This window comes from Delphinapterus leucas, chromosome 7 (assembly GCF_059928025.1).
Source record: "Delphinapterus leucas isolate spDelLeu-1000000601 "Yukka" chromosome 7, BTC_Dleu_Yukka2, whole genome shotgun sequence".
Classification (NCBI taxonomy): Eukaryota; Metazoa; Chordata; class Mammalia; order Artiodactyla; family Monodontidae; genus Delphinapterus; species Delphinapterus leucas.
Genome location: NC_143135.1, coordinates 45579477 through 45604173, shown reverse-complemented (window position 1 = coordinate 45604173; position 24697 = coordinate 45579477). Strand labels below are relative to the sequence as shown.

The following is a 24697-nucleotide window of genomic DNA, read 5'->3' as shown; positions in this document are numbered from 1 at the left end:
GCAATAGCAAGTCACGGTCCCTTGCTGAGTACCCAGACCTGAGCCAGTTTTCAGACACGGAACCCGTCAACTGAAGAGGTGGCCAAGCCTCTAGGAGGAAGGACCCTGCAAAACTGCAACCAGTATGTATCGTGGGGATGCCTTCAGTTTTTCCCCAGAGGTCTATGGCCATTTGTTTGGGTGACTGTTCACTAGAGAAAGGGGAGCAGTAGACAGAGTTTGAGTTGACATTAACACCTGGAGACTCGAAGCATCATCACAGGCCCTTTTTCAGAGTGGGGCCTATGGAGGTCAGGTAGCAAGTGGAATCCTGGCTACAGTTCGGCTTGCAGTGGGCTCACTGGGTCCACAACCCACCCGGCAGTCCCTTGTACTCCAGTGTTTAACTAGAATTCAGGTGCTCTGATAGTAGGGGTAACCCCACATTGGGTGCCTGGCCCAGTGGGTAGGAGCTCTCATAGTAGAGAAGGCCAAGTGGAAACTTCTGAAACTGCCTTCTCACTCCCTCACCCTGCTCAAGGTAGTAAATAAAAAATAACATCTCATCCCAGGGGTTATGGCGAAACGAATGCCACCATTAACCACTTAAAGGACGAATGGGTGGTGGTCCTACCGTTTCTCATTTAATTCACCAGTCCGACCTTTGCAGAAATCGACAGATCCAGGAGGAAGACTGCAGACTGTCTCAGGCTTAACCAAGTGACAGCCCTGTTTGCAGCTGCCGTGTCAGATGTGGAATCATTGCTAGAGTAGATTAATAAGGGCTTAGGTATGTGGTTTGCGGTCATTTGGCAAATGTGTTCTTTTTCCACTCCAGTTTGAAAAGAGGATCAGAAACAGCTCACATTCACATGGGATGGACAACAATATTCATTTACAGTCTTGCCTCAAGGCTACGCTTGTCATAATATAATCCCTTTGTGGTAATATGCCCTTTGTCATAATATAATCCCCAGAGATCAGGGCCACGTGAGTACCACGGTGATCCACTACATCAATGACACCATGGTGATGAGACAGGATGAGTAAGAGGTGCCTCTGTGCTGGAGGCCTGGCGAGACCACATGCAGTTCAGAGTGTGGCATATAAACCTATGAAGACTCAAGGACCTGCCACTTCACTTAGTGAAGTTTGTAAGGGGTTCAGTGGCCAGGGGTATGCCGGGATATCCCCTCCCAAGTAAAAGAAATTGCTACATCTTGTCTCTTTCACAATGGTGAAGACAGCACGGTGCCTGGTACCCCTGTTTGGGGTTTGAGACAGCATATTACTCTTGGTGACATGGAAGGCTGCTGGCTGTAGGTGGATCCCATAAAAGGAACAGGCACTGCAGAAGGTCCAGGCTGCAGTGCAAGCAGTCCTGCCTCTTGGGTCATATAATTTGGCAGACTCTCTGGTGTTGGAAGTGTCAGCTGTGGGAAAGGGAAAAGATGTAGTATGAAGCTTGTGGGAAGTCCCAGTGGGAGAATCACAGGGCAGGCCCCTGGGATTCTACAGCAAGGCTACGCGATCGGCAACAGAGGATCACACACCTTTTGAGAAACAGTTTCTGGCACGTTACTAGGCTCTGGTTCCTAAGCTCTGGAACATTTGACCAGGGCACACCATATGGGGCATCTGAAACTGCCCATTCTGAGTTGGGGTCTGTTGGACGCATCAATTCAGAGTCAGATGGGCCTGGCAGTAGACTATTCATAAGATGGAATTGCTCCCTCTGGGGTTGAGCCTGAGTGGGGCCAGAGGGCACCAGTAAACCGCATGAGGACATAGCCAGTGCCTGTCCCCTGGCTGGTACCTATGGCCACATGGAGGGTCCTGTACAACCAGCTGAAAGAGGAGGAAAAAGCCTGAGCCTGGTTTATGGATGGGTTGATGTGGTACATGGGTACAAGCTGAGGATGGACAGTGGCTGCATGACAGAGGTGTAAAGGGAAATGGAAAATATTCCCACTGGGTAGAGCTGTGAGCAGAGGACTTGGTCATGTACTTTGTGTACAAAACGTGGCCCAAGGTAGTGAGAAGACACACACGCTCTTGGGCAATGGCCAGATGGCCTGTTTGGTCAGGGGCCTGGAAGGAAAAGGATGGAAAGACTGGGGACAAGGAGATGTGGGGTAGAGACAAGCGGATGGACATACGGCAGAAAATATGAAGATTTTAGTGCCACGTGTTAATGTCCATTAGAAAGCACCCAACACATTAAGGCAGTGAATTTAAGCAAGTAAACAAAATGACCTGGACAGTTGATGCTAGCTGGTCCTTATCATTGGCTACATAGAACCAGCACGATGAGCATAAGTGGAGTGGCCACAATGGCAGAGGCAGAAGCCATGCAAAGGCTAACGTGGGCCCCAAAGCACAGACTCCCACATACCAAGGCCATTCTAGGCACTGCCGCCCCTCAGTGTCCAGCCCGCCAGCAGCAGAGACCTATGCTGAGCCCTCACGTGGCACCATTCCCGCCTGGGGCAAGTCCGCTACATCAGGCCCTTTCCATCCTGGAAGGGCCAGTAGTTCATCTTCACAGGGATAGAGAACTCTTCTGGGTTTCCCTTTCCTGACCACAGAGCCTCAGTTAGCACCACTGCCCAGGGACTTACAGAAGGCCAGGTCCAAAGGTGTGGAATTCCACTCAGCTTAGCATTTGGCCAGGGACACAGCAAAGGTCCTCTTGCACTATAGTTCATGGTTGCCACCAGGGTGCTTAGAACTCCTATGTCCAGGAACCAGCAGGGATCCTTGACCCTGATCAGCAGAAGGCAGGGCTGCTTCTACACCATGTGGGCAGGAAGGAAGGTGTGTGCTGGGTGATCTTCTAGCTGCCTCCAAGTAATCCCCACTGTAACTGAGAAAGGACCCGTGCAGCAGCCCTGACCTGAGACAGGTCTAATTACCAAGTATTCAGGTCCCTTCTCCCCCATCAAAGGTTTTGGTCACATCACCAGGCAAGCTGAGGTTGTTGAGAGTGAGGGGAATTCAAAATGGAGAGTGGGGGAGGGAGAGCATGAGATGAACTCCATGACAGGGTAGTTAGCCCTCCGACTCCCCTCTTTCTCTCCTGAGTCTCCCTTAGGGAGAGGCCCAAGGGAAACAGGGAGGAACTGCTCTCTGAACCTGGCCACAAGGGATGGACTGCAACCGCCGTGAGAAGACTTCCCCTGGGTCTCTGACTGCAGGGACTGTGCGTGACTGTCTGCCCCAGCTGTGTTTCTGGAATCTACTACCGTGCTTGCTTCCCTGGCTGCTGCCTGCTGATGACTAAGCGGGGCAGGGCTCCCAGGCAGGCCCGCCCTTGGGAGGCGTGGGGTTCCTCTGACGATTCCTGAGGACTTCTCACCTGTCTCGCCAGGCTTCCTTGGAACTGCTCCACAGTCTAAGTCTCCCACCCAACTTTTCCTCCTCCCTCCCTTCCCTTTGTCTTTCACAAGGTCACACCTGCACCCAGGTCTCCTGGCCCTCCCAGCCTCCCCTGCTTTCCTTCCCGTTCTGGGCCTGCTTCTCAGAGGACTGGGGCTAACACACCTGCCTCCCTAAGCAGGGTTCTGGACCAGCAGCCTCAGCGTCACCTGGGAGCTTACTAGACATACAGAATGTCAAGCCCCTTCTCAAACCTACTGAATCAGAATCTTTATTTTAACAAGGTGATTCATACACGCACTATAATTTAAGAAGCATTGATTTATAGATGATTTGGTCTTGTTCAGCAAATCCTTTAAATCTCAGTTTGGAATCTCAGTCATTGCAAAGGTGAACCGTTGGAATCACAAAATCACAGATCTGGGTCCTTCATTTTATAGGTCAAAGCCTGCAGAGCCAAGGCAAAGGTTCAATGTTCATTTTACAGGCAAAGCCTGCAGAGCTAAGGCGAAGGTTCAGCGTCATATAGTGAATTAGAACAGAGCCAGCACCCGGGTCTCTCGCCTCCCAGCTCTTTCCACTTTGGCTCTGCTGTGAGCAGGCCACTTGCTCTAAATCTGCATTGCCTAGCATGGTAGCACTGGAATGTGGCTAGTTGTGGTATAATAAAAAACAAATTTTTGGGGGGGGGGGTCTTTGTCCTGGGTTTGCGGTACAGAGTTGCTAAAACATTTAGAATTTCCTGAGTGAAAGGAGTGTCTTTGTTATTCATAATGAGTCCCTTTGACCACACGTGTGTTTATGTGAATGCAGTGACTCAGGCTGGCGCCCCTAGATAGCTTCAGGATGAGGACTGGTTACCAGAAGGAGAAACGTGTGAATAGAGTGGGAAGCTACAGCCTCTAGGGGGGCTGGAGAGTGGGTTATGGAAACATCCTGAACGAGATCCAGAGAGCTTCCCAGTTGGTGACCACACGGAAGTGCGGGGAGGGCGGCACGCCCACGCCCAGAGAGGTCATGGAGGCACCACGCCACTCACTGCTCCCGAGCCTGGCCCCACACCTCTCTTACACGCAGCTGCTGTTGTTTCCTTTACGCCAAACCAGTAAACATAAGCAAAGTATTTTCCTGAGTTCTGTGCGTTCTTCATGGCCCCTGGGACTTGCAAATGGACTCCGAAGGGGGGCAGTCTTATGGGACCGAGCCTTTAACTGTGGGGTCTGTGCTGACTCTGGGGAGGATGTATCAGAACTGGGTGCGCTGCTGGACACCCAGCTGGTGTGGGAGAACTGGAGAATGGAGTGGGAAAATGACACGCATTTCGTAAGAGAAGTGGTGTCGGAAAAAAGATAACACAGTGGTCCAAACTGAGATGCGCTGTAAGTGCAAAATACACACTGGATTTTGAGGACTCAGTATGAACGAAGACTATAAAATATTTCATTAATAATTTTTTATATTGATTACATGTTGAAAGTGTTTTTGATAGATTATCGTAAATATTGAAAATAAGATAAAATGTTATAAAATTAACTTCATCTATTTCTTTTTTTTAAAACAGTTTATTTGGTTGCACCGGGTCTTAGTTGTGGCAGGCAGGCTCCTTAGTTGTGGCAGGCAGGCTCCTTAGTTGTGGCATGTGGGCTCCTTAGTTGTGGCATGGGAACTCTTAGTTGCGGCCTGGGAACTCTTAGTCGTGGAATGTGGGACCTAGTTCCCTGACCAGGGATGGAACCCAGGCCCCCTTCATTGGGAACACGGAGTCTTATTCACTGCGCCACCAGGAAAGTCCCTCTATTTTTTACTTTTTAAAAAAGATACACAAGTGGCTTGCATTATGTGTCTATTTGGCAGTGCTGCTCCAAGCCCTATCTCTTCATCAGCACTGCTTTATTTTTGGCTTATTTCATAGCTCTGGTTGCTGGTTGCCGTGGCTGAGGGCATTTCCTGGTTATCAGCCTAAAATCTTGAGATTATTCAGAAGTTCTTTATGAGATAATGGGGTTACTTAACAACTCTTAAAAGAACTCCTAGTGAAATATCTGTAAATGTCAATTTTCACTGAGAAGCAAACCAGCCGTACCATTAACAGTTAACGCTCTGGCTCTGGAGTGAGGCCACTGGGCGGAGGGTTTGGGAGGTAAGAATAAAGAACCTGGGCTGAAGGTGTTGGGGAGTGGGGCTTGTGCTCATGTGCTCCCTCGGGTCTGCATCTTTCAAGAGCCCAGAGGAGAAAGGCTTTGTCACAGGAGCCGCGGGGGCAGGGGCACCAGGCCCCAGTCCTTCTTCCTTGGAACCTAGTGCCCTTCTCCCTGTCACAGCTAAGACGGGCGGAATGAAGGGCGTCCTGACACTTGTGCTCAACTCCCAGTCCCAGTTGCTTCCCTCCTTACTGAATGTCAGGGACACAGTAGGAGAGAATGGCAGGTCCCAGGGCCAGCCATTCAGAAGAGAGGGCTGGGGCTAATGAAGGCCTGAGGGCCCTGGCCTGGGTCGCATGAGCCCTCTAGACTGAGGAAATCTGAAGGCTTAAGAGGGGGATGCCACTGCCTCACCCTGGGGGTCCCCCTCAGGGAGGGCTCCTGGATGTCTAGACTTAGAGGTTCAGCCCTGAGGAGAACCTGCATTCTGATGGCTCCATTCTAGATGTAGTTAGAGTCCCCAAGGTAAACTCCAAGGGCTTATCTAGAGGAACTGTTGTCCAGAACTGAAAGCACTGATCCTTCATCTGTGCTGTTTAACTATTTCCTGAAGCAGAAAAACCTCCTTCCAAACTAGAGTTAAATTTCTCCTGCCTAAAGTTCTCACAAATTGCCATGTGCCACAGGTGGTGAGACTGCGACCGGGAAGAGGTAAAGCACTTAACCGACTTCACACAGCTCACTGGAGGCTCAGGGTGGGAGTGGCGGCCTCAGGTCTCTTACCTAAACTCTGCAGCCATGCGTCCAGAACCCAGAAGCTCAGGCCAGCCTGTCCAGTGTCTCTGGTTACTTCCTGAGCAAAGGGCAGTGATGACATTAAGAGAACCAAGGCAAGAAATGGGTTATGCTGCATTCTACCCTTGAACTTTTAGCCCCACGTATGAATCATAAATGTTGCCTTCTGAGTGCTAAGCAATGCACAGTGAACTTTATTTCAGTAAATGAGGGATGGTTCTTCTTAAGAAATAAATTTAATTCAAGGTGGTTAGTGAATGCAAGGCATGTAGCGCCTTCATGAAAGTTACAAGAATCCAGTTACAAAAGAAGCACTGTGTAAAGTCTCAAATAGCTGAGGGTACAACGGGCTCCATATTTTACAGAGTACAAAAAATTATTTCATATACAAAGAAAAATACAAATAATGTGCAAAAACCATTTTCACAGGTGGCAATTTATAAAATGAAAATGATAGAAAAATCCTTCATTCTTATCATCCCCCAATTTCTTATATATTAACACAATTCTATTTTCTAGTGTGTAGATAATTTCAAATTTGAAAGTCTGATTTATTTTTAATCTACAAAGCGGCTTTTTAAAAAGGGAACCATTTCACCACTGAAATTTTATGAATGAATCAGTTAATTTTATATTAAATTATAAGCAGACTATCTGAAAAACAAGGATATAAGAACTCGTATATACATATTTTTGAAATATTAGTTTGGTATTTAACATATTAACATTTCAAAACAAATGTAATGATCTAGCTACCTACGACTCCAGCCAACCGCAGCGGCCGTTGCAGAAAAGCTGTTTCTGTGTGCCATGAGAAACAGTATTCCTGGTGTCTTAAGCTGAACAAACACAGGCTATCAGAAGTAAAGAAAACCTAAAGACCAAACAAGTCCCTACTGTTCATGTGCAGAGGTGCCGTTTGGGCATCCAGTCACGCCACAGTGCGACCTCGGTTTACACAGCCCTTGTCATAGGGGTTGTGTGGTCACAAACAGCTGGCTTCTGTCTCTCAAACATCTCCACTTTATGAGTTCAGTGCAAGTGTCTGTTTTGTGAGTTAGTGCATTCAGCTTTTTGCATGTTATTTTGTGTAAGAAGCCATCAGGGAGCAGAAGAATACATGGGAACGCAAAGTCCTGCATCCTCAGGGCACCTTTGGCCTAGAAAATTCAGTGTTTTGGAAGCAGTATTTTCCTGCATTGGCCTGGTGATTACTGCATCATTCTCTGGACAATCTTTTTCCATCAGGATAATCTTGTGTGCCCCCCTCTGCCTGCCACTGAGCACTGATGGTCTTGCTGTGAACCCCAATGGTCGAGCAGGTATCACGGAAGCACCTTTGACAGCACCAGAGAACTGAGCATCTCTAAGGTCAGGTAGTAAGAATAGGAGCCTTTGATGGGAAACCTAGTCTATGCAGAATGGAAGATAGTCTTGGAGGATTTTGATTTTTGCTTGTCAGAAAGCTCTCCAAGGATATTAGGACCTTGGAGAACAAAAAGGATCTATGTATCTTTCATGAAGAAGGACCCAGGTAGGTGGTAGCCACTTTGCCTAGGGGATGGATGATGGTCGGCTCAGGAAGCATTCTTCTGATCCCTAACCATGAAGACCCTGTTAGAACAACCTAGTGCAAGATACAGGGAGGGCCTAGGGCTCTTGACCAGACCTGTGTAACACACCCACTCAGGCTAAGCAGGCTTAGCAACTGCTGAAAGAGGGGAATGGGTTAAGTCTGGGTGGGAGAACCTCAGGCCCTAGGATGGCTCATCAGAACCAGCAGGAAGCTGTCAGCTCCTCAAGGACTCACACACTTTTTTCCTATCTGGCAGCACAAGCCCCTCCTCCCTCTTCTGTTTGGGTTGACCATGGGCATCAGGCATCAGATATACAGCTCTGGATCCTGTCCATCCACTGCTGGGCACTCTGTCCATCCTGGGCACAGAAGTTATACACACGTTTGCTGGTCTTGAGCTATAAAATCAAATGAAGAGAGCCAGAGATGAAGGGCAGGGCTAGTCTATGGCTTTGGGCAAGTGTGCAAATAAATCCCTGTGACCTTCCCTTTCCGTTCTGCCCCAGAACCTCTGTTATTTTCTCTGTCTCCCACTACCATACTGTCATTGCCTTTAGAGTCATTATACTTTCCTGGCCCCCAAAGTCAAGGGGGATGTCAACAGAAGGGCCTGGCAGAGAAGAGAGACACACTAGGAAAGCCTGACTTTGCATCTTCCCGGGGCCTTCCTTGACTGAGGAAGAGGGTCAGGAATGGCTGGAGTCTCTGGCCCCGCCCACACACTGCACCAGTGCAGCACAGGCGCCAGGAAGGCCGAGCTTCATCCACACCACGATGGGGTTGGCTTTCATGTCCCCTTTCCATCCCCTTCTCTAAGTCTTCAGTTGGGGCCACACTGGCAGCCCAGAGTCAGGGAAATGGCTTCATAGCCTGAGCAGGGCCCTAGAGTATGACCTGTGTTCCATATGAAGTCCTGCTTGGCTCTGGGGATTAGATAAGTCCCCTATCATGTGGCCCATAAAATGCCCCAAGGCCCACCTAAGGACTGCTGAAGATGTTAGGGCAGACAGTCATCATATGTGACTAAGGATGTTTTTTTGTGGATGATCAAGCATGAAGATCAATGGATATAAAGGGAAGTAATATCTGTTCTCGACAGTAGGTGGTGAGTGAATAACTAACAATATTTAACAAGGCGTTCATCTGCTTCCACGTGTAGCTGGATCCCTTTTAAAGGAGTCTTTTGTGCAAAGCGATGTGCAGCCTTTCTGAGACATGTGGACAGCAGGGAGAGGTCAGGTTTGGGGATGAAGAGTGCTGGGTTCAAGCTCTGTAGCAATTCCCACAGCCGGGGTGGGTCTGTGACCCATGTGCAGTTACCACCAATTGCTCTGAGGCCCCATGATTCTTGGAGGTGGATGGATTGTAAGGGATCATGTGCAAACAGAGCCAGGAAAAGGCAAGATCGACTTACATCAAAGAAAGCCTTGTCACTCGTGTGCTTTGGGGCTCCCATGCTGGGGCCAGCAGGGATGACCATTTCTACCTCAGCCAGATCAATGTGGCCTTTACAGCTTGTGTCCTCACCCGAGTCATAGTATCGCAGCTGGAACCAAAAAGATACATGGGATATAAGAGACACAGAAAGGGAAAACAGCATGGCTTTTCAAAGTGTATTTGAATACTTTCCCACATCTTGCTAAACTATGCCTGGAAGAATAGACAAGAAGTTAAAAACGCTGGTTGCTTCTAGGAGGAGGAATTAGACAGCTGGGAGAAAGGTGGAAAAAGACATATTTTTTGAAATTTGAACAAATAAGTGTATTACACATAGAAAAAGTCAACTAACAACTGTAAAAAAAATATATATGTAACATATAAAAAAGGGTTAATGTTTAGAATATATACCGAATTCCTAGAATTGAGAAGAAAAAGATAAACAACCTAATAGAAAAATGGTCAAAGGATTTCAACAGGCAAGTCACAGAAGAAATGTGAGTGACCTATAAACATCTGAGAAGATGAACAACCTAACTGATCAAAGAAAAGTAAATGAAATCAATGAGATTTCACTTTTCACTTAGATTAAGAAATATTAAAATGGCTGACAATATTCAGGTTGAATGGAAGGCACTAGATATTCTCAAACACTGTTAGTGGGGATATAATTAGTCAGAAGCCTTTTAGAGGACAATCTGGCAATATGAACTAAAATTTAAAATGTTTATACCTATTGATACACCTTTCCCACCTCTAGAAATTTATCCTACAGAAACACTCCCACAAGCATGCAAAGACACACCTATAAAGAGGTTTCCTTCAGCACTGCCTTCATTAGCTAACAATTGAAAAGATATCTGTCAATATGGTGTTGGTTAATTAAATGATGGTACATCAATAATATGGAATTCTATACAACATTTCAAAAATGTTAAGATCTATTATGAACTGGTAGGAAAATATGTCCAAGCTATCTTTATTTATTTATTTATTTATTTATGCGGTATGCGGGCCTCTCACTGCCGTGGCCTCTCCCGTCGCAGAGCACAGGCTCTGGACGCGCAGGCCCAGTGGCCATGGCCCACGGGCCCAGCCGCTCCGCGGCATGCGGGATCCTCCCGAACCGGGGCACGAACCCGCGTCCCCTGCATCGGCAGGCAGACTCCCAACCACTGCGCCACCAGGGAAGCCCCAATCTATCTTATATTTAAAAAGCAAGTTTCCAAATAGCATGTTGATATAAAGTGACTTTTGAAAAACAATAAATAGCTCAACATTTGATTGAGTGGTTACTGTGTGTAAGGACTGGACATCACTCTAACTAAATTAGTCTGGACTTCACTCTCTATAATCTACACGGCAGGAATGTGTTTGGCGCCTCTGTCTCTGTGGTTCTGGCCTCAGACTTTTCTCTGCCTCTCCATTCAGGCATAGTATGAGTAGGACTAAACAGAAAAACCATATACCTTTCGTGTTACAGAAATCTAAAAGACTGGCAAGAATGCAAATATAATTTGATGTAATTGTAAATTATAGAAAAATTATGACATTCTCCTGTTATATTTAGTGATTTAATGAAACTTTTCTACACAGTGTAGGATCTATGGTTTCAGAGACAATGTTGTTTAAAGTCCAGCCCCCTAAAAAGGGCTTCCATTGCATATCTGTAAAAACTTCTCTATATTCTTCCACAAAGATTCTGTGTAACCTTTATGAAACTCTTTGAGCAGAGGGAAAGGGGGTCCCCATGCAAAGTATTCATCTGTCAGGAGTCCTCTAGGTGCAGGTCCAACAAGAGCACTGTACTGGCGTAACAGTCCGTACCTTTCTGAACAGACTCCATGTTGGACATAAATGCATTGAGAAGCTGCTCAAGGCTGACTGGTCAGGTCCAAGGTAGAGTGAGGTCTGTGGTCAGAACGTAGGAGGCCATGTGACTCTCACTAGTGAAGGGTGCAGAAGGGCTGGGTTCCACCCCAACCAAGATCACTGGAGCAAAGATTCTGACACTCAGGATTGTGTGGGGTGCTACAGCCACAGCAAAGAACCTAGCAGTGGGGAAAAGGCTTCCCAGCGTGGTCTGGGAGGTCCAGTCTAGTACCTGCCCACTGTGGATTTCAGGCTTGGGTGGGCACATCCCCTTCTGCCTATTTCAGGGCTCCCTCCATCCTCTGTTGCTGTCACCTTTGAGGGATAATGATGCCTTCTTTAGTACCAAGTACAGTGATGGGCACAGATAAAGTGTTCAATAAATGTCTGTTGAATAAATGAACGCCCTCGATTTTGAATGGATGTGTTATGCTGCAAAGATGAAGGTAATCTGTATTCTGGGGAGTATTCATAGGCATGGGTTCTGTATGTGCATGTGGTGTGCAACAAGCTGAAAACCTCAGGTCCGCTCGTGGCCTGGGTTTTAAGAGCAGGCAGCAGGAGATAACATGAGCATTAAAAAGCAGAGTTCCCTTGCTCTTAGTGCTCTGGGCTCAGCAGTCAGTGCTTCTGCCTGCACACACCTGCACTCTCTCAGAAGGCTGCTGCACCCAGCCTCAGGACTGCTCCTCACTGGGTCCATGGAGGAGCCTCAGGCAGCATATGAGAGGCCTTAGGAAAGCATTCTGTACATGAAGGCTGTGCCTTTCTGCTGAGAGTCACACAACAGCCGGGGACCGAGCCTAGCCTAGGGAGAAGTGATTTCTATAGGCTGTGATGGTATTTATTACCTGATGTTTTGTTACATCCAAAACGAACCAGCGGGGCTTCCAACCTTTCAGCAGAGCCCCTCTTTTGTAGAGCGTTCCCTCAAAGGACCTAGAAATAATGATGACATAGCAGTTAATTTGATTTTTCATTTAAAAAGTGCTGTAAAGGGGATATCTGTTGTTTTTGTTGGTCAAGCCTCTATTTCCCCCAGATGATCCAAAAAAGATCCATCAGAGCTCCCCCTAGAATTTTTCTATTAGACCTTTGGGGAAAGGCTGCCTCTTTCTGCTGGGATTACCAAACTTGTGAGGTTTGGAGCTCTCAGCAGCCATTTCTTATACCATGTTGGGGTAGATGCAGCCCATAGGAGAAAGCAGAGCTGGCAAACAACAGAAGCCTGAAGATGCTGTGTAAGAAACTGGCACATCCTTGGCCTTCCCAATTTATGTGAGTAAATTCCTCTCTGCTTGAGCTAGCATGCGCTGGATTGCTGAAGTTTGCCCCTGAAAAAGTGCTCACTAACACATATTCCCTCAAGAGATCTGGCAGACATGAGACAATAGCAATCAGGACCCGCCACAAATAACTACAACCTCTTGGCATTATTTTAGTTGTAATTTTGATTTTTCCTCTTCCAAGAACCATCTAACGCATTTAAAACAGAGACAGAGGATTAAAGCGGATCTACTTTAAGTTTACAGAAGGCGGCACGGCACAGGCCTAGCTTATTAAAGGGCCTGCGGTGTGGCCGAGGGCAGGGTGGGGAGAGCCTTTTCAGTACACCCGGGAGGGCTTAGCAATGTCAACCTGTTTTCATCATTCTTGGACGTGTACTGGCTGTACAGCGTGGCTGCTCTCCGGCCCACTCCGTTGGAGGGGGAGATGCTGGCGTTCTGTTCCTCCCCCATGCTGCTGTCTGGGAGATGCAGCAGAGGCCTCTTCTGATAGGAAGGGAGGTTGGTAGACACAATTCCTGGGGAGCCCAAAGGGTGTCTCTGGGGCTGAAAAAGACAGAACAGGAGCTAGGAAAGCTTTCCAAAGACTTTAAGCAACTGATCCGATAATTTCACTTCTAAAAATTTACCTCAAGGAAAAAACTGGACCATATATATGTATATGTAAAATATATACAAAAAGATGTTTATCCTGGAGTTTTTTAGGAAACTAGCAGAAAACTAGAAACCACCTAAATGTCTATCATTATGCGACTGCTTAAAAAAAAAAAGGTATTTCCATACAATGGACTTCTAGACAGCCATTAAAAATGATGCTGATTTACATAACAGTGACAAACTGAAGGCCATGTATGCCACATATTAAGTAAAAAAAAAAATGCAGGTTTTTAAAACTGCATGTATAGTAAATCCCTTTTATATGTGTGTTTAGAATTATAAAACAAGTTTGATGGCATAATGGTTTATTTCTAGGTTATAAATTTTGGGTAATTTCTGTCTATTTCATAACTTTCTGTATATTGTCTTATTTAAAGGAATACACATATCTCACTTTCATAATCAGAAAAAAAAAATTAAGAAACTATTTTATTCTTCTGAGAAAAAAAGCAGTAAGACACCACCTACCTGTGGCCTGTCTGATAACAGCTCCTGAGTTGCCATCTGAAGGCAGGAGAAGGCACCCCAAGGACCCCTTCCTACCACACTGGAGGCTTCCTTCTACACTCCCTTCTCCTTGACTCCTCTGTGACATCCGACCCTGCCGACCTCTCCTTTCCTGAAGTGCTCTTCAGAACACTCATCTGTCCTCACTTCCCTTCTGTTGCACTTGGAGTCAATCTGATGTGGGTTTGACTGGTGGCCGCCCCACATATCAGCTGTGTGATCTGAGCCTGTCCCAGCGTGCCTGAGCTGAGACACCACTCCCTCACTGTGGGTTAACAGAATGCAAAGTGTGGGTGGTGCTCAGCACAGCCCTTCCACATACTACAGGTGAAGGGGCTGTGAGAAGCAGAAAACAAGAGTATTTGGTTTAAAAATATTTTTACGATAAATGTTTCTTAATTCAGAAACAAAAAGGGGGTGTGAACAACAGAAAGCAGCATATTTTTCTCATTTAAAACATTTCATTTTCTCTGATTATTTCTCTGGCGCAGATAAGGTCTTGGCATTCCCCTCCTCCCTCATGTGGTAGAAGATCAGCTGAAACCACAGAGGCACTGAGATAGAAAAGAACCCAGTAATTTCCCCTGGATACAGGGCCCTGGAACATAAGTATTATGTCACTGTGGTAAAGTGAGGCACTCAGGAAGTACCCAGTCATCTGGAGCTTTCTGCCCTGGACCCTCAGGGCATGACCCTCCCTTTGGCCATAAACCTCCTGAATTACCTGTGGCAGAGGCCCCACCTGACCTAGTGCCCTCCAGAAGCTCAGAAGTAGCTCTTCAAAGGGCTTTGCCAACTCACACGGTCTGCTCTGGGCTCTTCTTTAAGGTCCACAGTTACCCGTTCCCATAGCTGCTGCCACTTCTCAGCTGTTTGGTTCAATTTATGCTCCAGTCTTTCAATTTCCTGCAAAGTAATTAAAAGGAGTTTTCTGACAGATAAGTATTTCATAGAAATCAGGATGTTCCCCAGAGCCACACCCCCTCTGTACTAGATGAACAGCATGGCCAGAGGGCAGTGAAAAACCATGGTAAGCATGGGGCCTCAGAAGCCTCCCAAGCCAGGAATAGAGGTGGGAGCTCTAGCTGGTGTGATGCATTGTGGCAAAGATGATTTATTAGGATCTGTAACCGGGCCTTTTTGTACAGATGGCTTAAATAGAGAGATGAAATAAATATCCCCAACACCTTCACCCTTGGCCAGCCCATAGGGCATCTGATGGCCACAGCAGAAGGTCAAGCACTGGGCCGGTGTCCAAACTGTAATAGCTGAGGTATATGAGAAGTCTGTCCTTGACAGAGGAACCCCTCAACTCTGATGATTCAAACCAGATGTAGAAAGAATGAACCAAGAAATGCCCAAGGAATGGAGTTTCCTTCAGACAGGGAAGCTGGAGAGCAGAGCGGCAGCCTCTGTGACGGTGTTTTCACTGAAGCACGCTCGTCCTGGTCAGGAAACTGGACGGAGAAGACTCTTCAGGAACTGTTTGGCCCGTATCTGGGCTCAAACCCTTTCCTCAGGGCTGCTGTTCTCATCAGGGGAGCTACTGCCAGGGTGGCTTCACTCCAGAATATTCCTTGTAGAAGATGGTTGGCAGTGCTCCCATCAGGCCATCAGCTACCCACACTTCTGACCAGAGGAAGTAAGGCACCCACAAAAGCCATAACCCAGGCCTGACTCAGGCTGCTTGGCCAGCTGAAACAGCTGCGAAGCTGCAAACGGCTCCATTTGCTCGAATGCTTCCTTCTAACGCTGAAAAGCTCATTTTTACTGAGACTCTTTGCCAGTACCTGAGCCTGGTTCCCTACTGATCCATGGGAGCAAATCTGGTGTCCTTATACTCCTGTAGTGCTAGCTATAGTGCTAACCCAAAGTAAGGAGAGCTCTGTCCAGGAGCTGGTGAACCAGTCTTAACTAAGCTCAGTTCCTGAGGCCTCACGTGCCTCCAGGTCCCCTGGTGCCCCAAGAGTGTGTCTACACACGGCTGACTTACACTGACAAGGCTGGTGAGAGCATCGGGCTGAGCACAGCTGACATCATCATAGCATGGCCACACTGTTCTCCTCTGGCTCTGGGGCCCAGCTCCTCTGGTCAGTTCAGAGTCTTCGGAGGGGAACTGCTTAGGGGCCAGCATTGTCCAGTCATATGAAGGCCCTGTGGAAAGGGTCTCCTCTACATAGTAATCCCACTTCTTGAGGCTGGAAACGTTTACGTTGGGCTTCAGGGCCTGTATAAAGAAAATTCTGAAATATAGTTTCATCTTGACCCCAAAGTGCCCCAAGCTTACTGGCAGGCCAGCCCCTAACATTGCAGGGTCCAGGGAAAAAGTATGAATAGAGGTTCAAATACCATATATCTATATATTTAAACATTATACATCAACATAACTATTAGATAAAATATGTTCTATGCTCCTACCTTGACAAATATAACTTCCTAATGACCTAGAAGGCCAGCTCCAATTGAGAATTCTTGGACTTCTGGGAATTCTACACCAGGAAGTGGTGGCACTGGGAAAGCTGGTCCCAGCTCCCAGTTCTTGGCCTAAAGCCCTGCTCCTCTTGACCCAGCTCTGTCCTATATTCTGAGGGTCTCTTATGAACATGTGTATATACCCCAGCCCATGCAGCTAAACTCTTGTCTACTCCCTGTCCAAACAGCTACTCCTTAGCTGCCCTTTTAGCTTAGGGATACATTCACTGGCTTGGGGAACAGGCTTGGGGAAGTGGTCTGGTGAGTAACTTGAATTTGGGCAAGGAATCTTGAAGTGCCAGAGCATGGTCTAGATGAAGGAGAGGCATCCAAGCATGTACCCTTGGTTTCTCATACACCTCACCTCATGAGAAAGGCCAGGGTGAGGTCCTATTGCATGGGGCCCAGGGCCAGGCCTTCCTTGCTCCTGAGTCAGGTGGTCTACTCCACTGCAGAGCCTATTTCATGCAGACATGCATGGCAGAGGATGGCTGTCCCTGAGAGGTCATCCTTCTTGGGCTGGGCTCCAAACATCCCTGCTTCTCCCAGGGGTTCTTCCATGGCTTTGGTACAAATGGACTTAGGGAAATCTTTTCTGCTTACACGGCCTGCTAAGGTTTCAAGTTTTGTTTGTTCTTTCTTCCCAGGGAAAGTTGACTTGCTCTGACTTTCTTGAAGTTATCCTTTCTATGGTTGGGGGGCCAGCTCCTAATTTTTGTGGTCAAGAATTTGGTATCCGTCTCCATTCCATCATAACCTAAACCCATAGTGTATCAACTTTTAAATAGCTTCTGGTATGAAACCTAGTCGAATGTTTATAAAACGCTTAAACAGCTTATATATGCTCAAAAAGTAAGGAAAACTTTAACACAAAATATTCCAAAAATGAAACATAAATGCTTTCTTTCTGTACCTCTGTTTCCACTGGTGAATATAAATAATTAAAGAAAATGGGGCTCCTCTTGTGCATTCTATCGATACACTCCCAAATACAAATTCCTCTTTTGGCACGCTTGTCTCCTTTATCATCAAATAAAGTTCCTGTAAATCCCCCCGCCAAAAAAAAAAAAAAAAAATCAGCAAAACAGAAGTCAGATAAATCAACAGTTTGCCTAAAAATATGATGCATGTAGCAGATGAAAAATGGAATATTTCACACGGCTCTAGAAACAGCAGTGCACGTGCAGAAGCCTTAGAAAATGACTGCAAAGCTAAAGATAGGAATGGACTTCATAGCTATATGGAAACAAATCCAAATGGAAGGAAAACCTGGGATAAAGTTTTCCCAAGCATTTAGCAGGACAGCATGACTCCCTTCCAATCGACATCCCGCGTCTATATCTAGATTCATAGAGGTCCATGCCAGGAGACATTCTACACATTTTTCAAGAGAAAATGGAAGGAAAATGATTTGATGAAACTCAGTTAAAAACGTAATTTTATGTTTCTTTTTAAAGTTGTTGGCTGTTTATTATGAAGCTATTTAAAGTGTTTTCTTTGGTAGTTTATATACCACAAATCATGGTCATGGAGACTTTGGATGTCAGAAGGATGTGGTCCGTATCCTTGGATGACTTAAACACAAAAGCTGAATTTGCGGGGGGGGGGGCCACTTCAGGTACTATATTTGTACCTTTCAAACAGTCAATCTGTTACTCACATGAGCCCATTTTATTTTTAATAGAGAGGAAGATGTGTTAGGGTGAGGCAGGAGGTATTTCTTTAAAAGGCCAGGAAGGGTGCCTCTCGTAGCAGTGCTGTCTTGCTTTGAATGAAAAGATTCAGTCAAAAGTCAACAAGCATTTTATTTATCATAAAAGAGGGTCTCATGCCCAAGGCTGCACAAAAATCCTATAATATGAGGGGCCCCCAGGACTAATTAATGTTTCTTCTCTACCTTTCAACTGTACAGTGCAAAAGAGTAGTTCTCAACCCTGGCCACTCATTAAAAAAAAAAAAGGGCTTAAAAAATTCCCAGTGCCTAGGTCTCACCTCAGACCCATTAAATCAGAATCTCTGAGGATGGGCCCCAGACATCAGTCATTTAAAAAAGTTCTCCAAGTGACTCTAATGTCCACTGTAACCAGCTCTACTTAATGTCTTCCCAACACACGGGTGCTTAAAAAATTAAGGTTTCTGATTATGATGTGTGGAATGACAATTTTATGAGTCAACAGAGGTCTGGAAGTACAAGCAGGAAAGGAAATGGTCTCATCAGTGCCGTCTCCTTTACCAAATGTATGAAATATCATGCTAGATAATCTTAATAGCATGCACTGAAAAGCAGTATTTCTTTGCTTTCATATTTTAAACTGAGAACATTAGTAAATATTTTCAGCCATTAAGAGAGTCTTCTTTATGAATATTCAGGTATATATAATATTACTGAAAATAGTCAATATAATATACTGATTTTCTTTATTTACTTGTCTGCTTAACAAAAATACTCATGTGTATCCCCCTTTCCCCCCCACTATAAAAACAGCAAAAGTAAGAATGTAAAAGTCCCCTTGGGGAAACGTTTTCACAGGGGCTGACTGGCTTTTGAGAATCTACTCTTTACAACTATTACTGCTATTAAAAATTATAATAACAATGGTGATGTCTAAAATTTGTTGAGTTCTTTGTGCTAGCAACTGTGCTAAGAAATTTACAAATATTTCCTAATGGGATCATCCTGGCCCAAAGGGGTAGGTGATATTATTATCCTCATTTTAAAGATGAGGAAACTCAGAGAGGTACCTAACCTGTCCAAAGTACTTAGCTGGTAACTGGCAGTGTTGAAATTTAACTATTCTGTTTGCTCCAGAGCCCATGGCCGTAACTGCTATACAGACTGCTTCCAGGGGCAGGCAGCTTACCTACCAGAGTGTACCAGGGATGGAAAAACTATGAATCAAGTGTTTCTCCACTAACAGTGATACTGCTTGGAGATAATAAAATAGTAATAAGCAGATTTAACTTTTCAAAGGTGCTACATGATGACCACTTGGAGCCCCTAAGAGCTAACACAGCACATAATCTCACTCATTCATGTCCATTCTACTTTCGTAGTTTGTAGAGTAAAACCTTAAAGTGGCCTTGCCACACTTGGGGGTGGTTATTTTATTAGTGTCTTTAATTAAAAACACATAAAACTAACAAGAAAGATGGAACAAGGGCATGCAAACACGTACCGTGCTCTAATCTTTCATAGTCTGAATCCAGGAGAAATGTTTTAAAGCGATTAGACACATAGTGGAAAGCCAAGAACTTTAAGTAATAGGGATTGAATTCAAACTCAGTTGGATACTGGTTGTGAACCTGAAACACACAAGGCAAAGAAAAGGATAAGAATCAAATGGAACAAAAAGTGGATGCCATGCCACTGAGTGCTGACCTGAAATATGCAGGAGACCATTTGGTCACTCAGTCAACTGAATCCCTACCATGAGTGGAAGTCGGAAAGGAACCAGCCTTTTGACAGACACCATGCTAGGGTTTTTTTTTATAAACGTAATCTCATATAATCTCCGTAACAACACTGCAAGATAGGCATTATTTTTTTCCGGCTTTATTGAGATATAACTGACATATAACATTGTGTAAGTTTAAGGTGTACAATGTGATGATTTAATACACATATCTATTGTGAAATGATTATCACAAGAGGGTTAGTTAACACCTCCATAACCTCATACAATTACCTTTTTTTTTGGTGGTGGTGAGAACATTTAAGATCTATTCTCTTAGCAACTTTCAAGTATAGAATACAGTATTTGTTAACTATAGTCGCCATGGTGTACACTGGATCTCCAGAACTTACTCCTCTTATACCTGGAAGACAAACATCTCTCCATCCCCCCCCGCCCCCAGCCCCTGGTAACCACCGTTCTACTCTGTTCCTATGAGTAAGGCTTTTTTAGATTCTACCTGTAAGTGAGATCATACAGTATTTATCTTTCTCTGACTTATCTCACTTAGCATAATGCCCTCAGATTCCATCCACATTGCTGCAAGTGGCAGGATTTCCTTTTTTCTCATGACTGAATGAATTTCTCATGTTTATATATATAACATTTTCTTTATCCATGCATCTATAGATGGACACTTACATTATTTCCACTTCTTGGCTATCGTGAATAATGCTGCAATGAAAGTGGAAGTACAGATATCTCTTTGAAATAATGACTTCATTCCCTCTAATATATCCGGAAGTGGGACTGCTGGGTCATACGGTAGCTCTATTTTGAACTTTCTGAGGGACCTCCATATTGTTTTCCATAGTGGCTGCACCAATTTACATTGCCAGCAAGGGTTCCCTTTTCTCCACATCCTCACCAACATTTGTCACCTCTTGTCTTTTTGATAACAGCTATTCTAACAGGTGTGAAGTGTTGTCTCACTGTGGTTTCGATTTGTACTTTCCTGATGATTAGTGAGTGATGAACACTTTTTCATGTACCTTTGGCCGTTTGTATGTCTTTGGAAAAATGTCTATTCAGATCCTGTGAAGATGAGAATTATTACCCTCCCCTCCCCCCGCTTTACAAATGAGGAAGCTGAAGATGAGCAAGATTAAATAATTTACCCAAGGTCATTCACAGAAACTAGTGAGCCCAGATTTGAACCCTGGCTTGTTAGGCTCCTCGGGCTGTGCCTCCTTCACTACTTTATACTGTGCTAGATACTTGATATGCAAATTATCATAAGTTGTGGTTCTTGCTTTCTAGGCATTTGTGGTGTAATAGTGAGTAATACAGTAAGAAAAATTATACTTACAGAAGTTTTGCAGTGACAGGAATGAGAAGAGAAGGTGGTGGTTTGGGGCGACAGCAAGAGACGTTTTCCCGACAAAAGAAATGTCGGGAAATGTAGGGCAATGTAGAAGGAGCCAACAGAGAGAGAATAAACTGTGGAGAAAGAGCTGATAACTAAGAGAGTAAGGCCCTGGGAAAGCAAGAATGAATGAGGCTAAGGGTCCAGAAACGGGGAACAGCCTTAAAAATGAGGAGGGACAGAAGAGTAGATAAAAAGAAAGGTATGTTCAAGTGCCAAGGGAAGGGGGAGGAGCTTATGCCTTTTAACATTAATTTTCCATCAGTAACTTAGTGAGGTCACTGGGAGAGGAGTAAGGATGAGGGAATGACATGGGAGGGGGTGGGAGCAAGGCAGAGTCCGGAACGGTCACTGAGCTATAGCGTGCTTTAGACAACCTGTACGCAGACTCCATGGAGCCATCTCATGTGGCAGAAGATAGGCTGATGACCTTGTGATGCTCTCCAGTCCACCCAGCAATCTCACCTTTGGATTGCTCACTCTCTCATGACCAGTTAGAGAATTTTGCTTGGTTGAGATAAGTTCCAATCATAATTGTATTTACTTAAAAGCTGTTTCAAATGAATACTGCAGGCAGGCTGTCTAAAAGCCAGCTTTCCTCTCCATGTTTTAATTTGGCAATGTAGACCAACACTTGGTCAGCCAAACAGAGCAGACATGTGTGCAATATGTTGATTACCCAACAGATCAGTGGGAATTTAAAGTCATGATCTGGAAATCAGTGATTTTATCAATGTTTATCATTTGATTAGAAACCTAGTTTTCTGTGATGATTAAAGGTTTTTTTTCCTATAACATTTTTTCTGGCTTTTACATTGAACTAAAATTTTAGATCATAAGTAATACAACATAAAATGGATGTTAAGAAAATGTATTAAAACACAGTTTGACTCTTAAGCAATGGGCTTGTGTACTGTGGACCTGCTTTCTTGACCTGAGCCACTGCCCTTCCAGTTGCTTCTGGTCTCCCCAGGACAGGAACGCTTTCCATGAGACAACTGGGATGTGGCTCTGAATAGCGAGGTTGTGCGCCATATTCTACGTTTTAGAACTTAAACTCTTTAGCCTGGGTTCCTGGTTCAGAATCAGTAGCACCACCTCAAGGGGCTGGTGCACACATGATGGAGGGCGGTGACCTGGATTGTGGGTGGTGTGGCAAAAGAAGGAGACAGGTCCAAGAGGATAGAACTTGGTTCTCTACCAATCTGAGAATCTCAGGGAGGAGAATCTGCAATGTGCTTGGGCAGGGTGAGCTCCAAGAACAACTTTGCCCCAACAGCCCCTGGAATGAACCTTGGTAATCACAGGCCAGACCCTTGGCTCACTGTGTCGAGGGGAAGAAGAGTTCAGGGCTATTTCCACTGACCCAGTCCATGACAGTTCAAAAAACTCTTCTAAAAACTTATTAAACAAAGCTCCAGAATAACAAAACATTTCTCTCAATGACTGTTCTCCATAAAAACCACTTGCCTCACACATAACTGTATCTTTCCTTGATTATTCTGATATTTAATATGCTTAGGAATATAATTTTAATGACCCACTTCTGAGGTAAAGTAGAATGGAAATGATAATGAATACGACCTTAAGTTGAACTTACAGGCATTTCAGGGAGATCAGATGCTAGGACTAGAAGGAAAACTCCTCTACAAGTGGAAAAATGCTTTCATAGCCCACTGTACTGAGTGACTGGCCTCACCACAAACCCTGCACTCCACAATTACGTTAGAAAAGCTAGACACTTCTCCAAGGCCGCTGGCACCAGCCTTGCTTGAATTGGAATTGGTGCTTAGAAAACATTAAGGTGTGAGAGCTTGGGGGCAGCAGTGTCTGCATCTGTGTGCCACAATGGCACCTGCAGTTGCTAACTGCTTGGGGAAAAAAAACAGTCTGTCCCCATACTGGAGTTAGTTATCAGGTCTGTTGGAAGTGGAAGAGAAGATGCTGAACAATTTGTTTGTTTGTTTTTTACTGTGTAGCAACAGTTTAAGCAACAAGCATATGAAAATTTCTTCAATGAAAAAAAAAAAAATCAAATTGACCTGAGTCAAATGCTGGGTTGATTAATGCCTAGATAACCACATTTGGAATCCAACATTAAGAAATACAAGGGATTTTCTGAAATGTCTTTTTTCCATAATGAGAAACAAAGACCTGATTGTATTCACAAGACAAAATCTGGTGCTTTCTCCACCATTTAGTCCTACATCCCAGGGAGTCAATTTGTCCAGTTAATTGGCTTTTTTTCCTCGTCAATGGGACACCTGGCCTCTTCTGCTGTATCCCACCACAGTGGTCTCCACAAGGCACAATCCACGTGCTTCCTTCTCCTTCTGTTAAGTATTGTTTTAATAGATGAAATGGGATCAGGCCAAAGAGACTGCCTCTAAGAACTTATTACAGGGAATGCATGAGAGTTTAGAGGTTTGTTAGCCGCAGGATTTTTTTTTTAAACAACTTTAATGAGATATAATTGACATACAATAAGCTGCATATATTTAAAGTGTACAATTTGATACCTTCTGACGTCTCCACACATCTGTGAGATCATCACCACAATCGACATAGTGAACATATCATCCATAACTCCCAAAAGTTTCCTTGTGCTTCTTTTGCATCTTCCTGCACCCTCCCCTGCAAGCAATGACTGATTTGCTTTTTGTCATTACAGATTAATTTGCATTTACTAGAACTTTATATAAATGGAATCATAAGTATGTACTCTTTTTTTTTTTTTTTTTTTTTTGCGGTACACGGGCCTCTCACTGTTGTGGCCAATCCCGTTGCGGAGCACAGGCTCCGGACGCGCAGGCTCAGCGGCCATGGCTCACGGGCCTAGCCGCTCTGCGGCATGTGGGATCTTCCCAGACCGGGGCATGAACCCGTGTCCCCTGCATCGGCAGGCGGACGCTCAATGACTGCGCCACCAGCGAAGCCCTGTACTCTTTTTTTGTATGCCTTCTTTCACTAAGCATAATTATTTGAGATGCATCCATGTTGTTGGGTTAGCAGTAGTAAATTCCTTTCTACAGCTAAATAGTATTCTACTGCATGGATATACCACAATTTGTTTATTCATTCACCTGTGGATGGACATTGGGTTGCTTCTGGATCTTTGGTTATTACATATAATGTTGTTGTGAACAGTTATGTATGAGTCTTTTTATGGGCATAAGGACTTCATTTCTCTTGTGTAACTGCCTAGGAATGGAATGCTGAATCACCTGGTAGGTAGGTATGTTTAAATTTTTAAGAACTGTTTTCTCAAACAATGGTATAATTTTATATTCCCACCAGCAGTGTTAGAAAGTTCCAGTTCTTCCACATCCTTGCTAACACTTGGGGTGGTCAGTTTTAAAATTTTAGTCATGAAAATAGGTATTTAGTAATATCTTATTTTGATTTTAAGTTGCATTTCCTAATGATAAATGATGTCAGGTATCTTCATGTGCTAATTTTTCACCTATATATCTTTGATGAAGTCAGTATAAATGTTTTGCCATTAAAAAAAATAGGTTGGTTGTTTCTTATATATTGTTTGAGAATTCTTTATATATTCTTGATACGAGTCCTCCAGCAGACATGATTTGCAAATGTTTTCTCCCACTCTGTGATTTGTCTTTTCATTTTCATAACAGTGATTTTTGAAGAACAAAAGGTTTTAATTTTGACGAAGTCTAATTTATCAATTTTTTCTTTTATGGATGATGCTTTTGGTGTTGAATCTAAGATATCCTTGCCTAATAACCCAAGATCACAAGGATTTCTTCCTATGTTTT

General features: G+C 44.7%; 1 protein-coding gene across 5 annotated transcripts in view; it reads right to left on the bottom strand.

The window, feature by feature from the left end:
* Positions 1–4980: 4980 nt before the first annotated feature.
* SBF2 (SET binding factor 2) overlaps positions 4981–24697 on the bottom strand; it is a 454162-nt gene continuing 434445 nt past the window's right edge. For 4 of the 5 annotated variants that reach the window (XM_089915171.1, XM_022555691.3, XM_089915172.1 and 1 more), the window contains 8 exons: positions 19277–19403; positions 17014–17141; positions 15622–15855; positions 14430–14534; positions 12817–13010; positions 12030–12117; positions 9284–9415; positions 4981–8267 (listed from right to left, as the gene is read on the bottom strand). In XM_089915171.1, the coding sequence (XP_089771297.1) occupies positions 8169–8267; positions 9284–9415; positions 12030–12117; positions 12817–13010; positions 14430–14534; positions 15622–15855; positions 17014–17141; positions 19277–19403 (1107 nt within the window). In that variant the 3' untranslated portion in view covers positions 4981–8168. The remainder of the gene's footprint in view (positions 8268–9283; positions 9416–12029; positions 12118–12816; positions 13011–14429; positions 14535–15621; positions 15856–17013; positions 17142–19276; positions 19404–24697) is intronic. The other variant, XM_022555690.3, reaches the window with a different exon arrangement.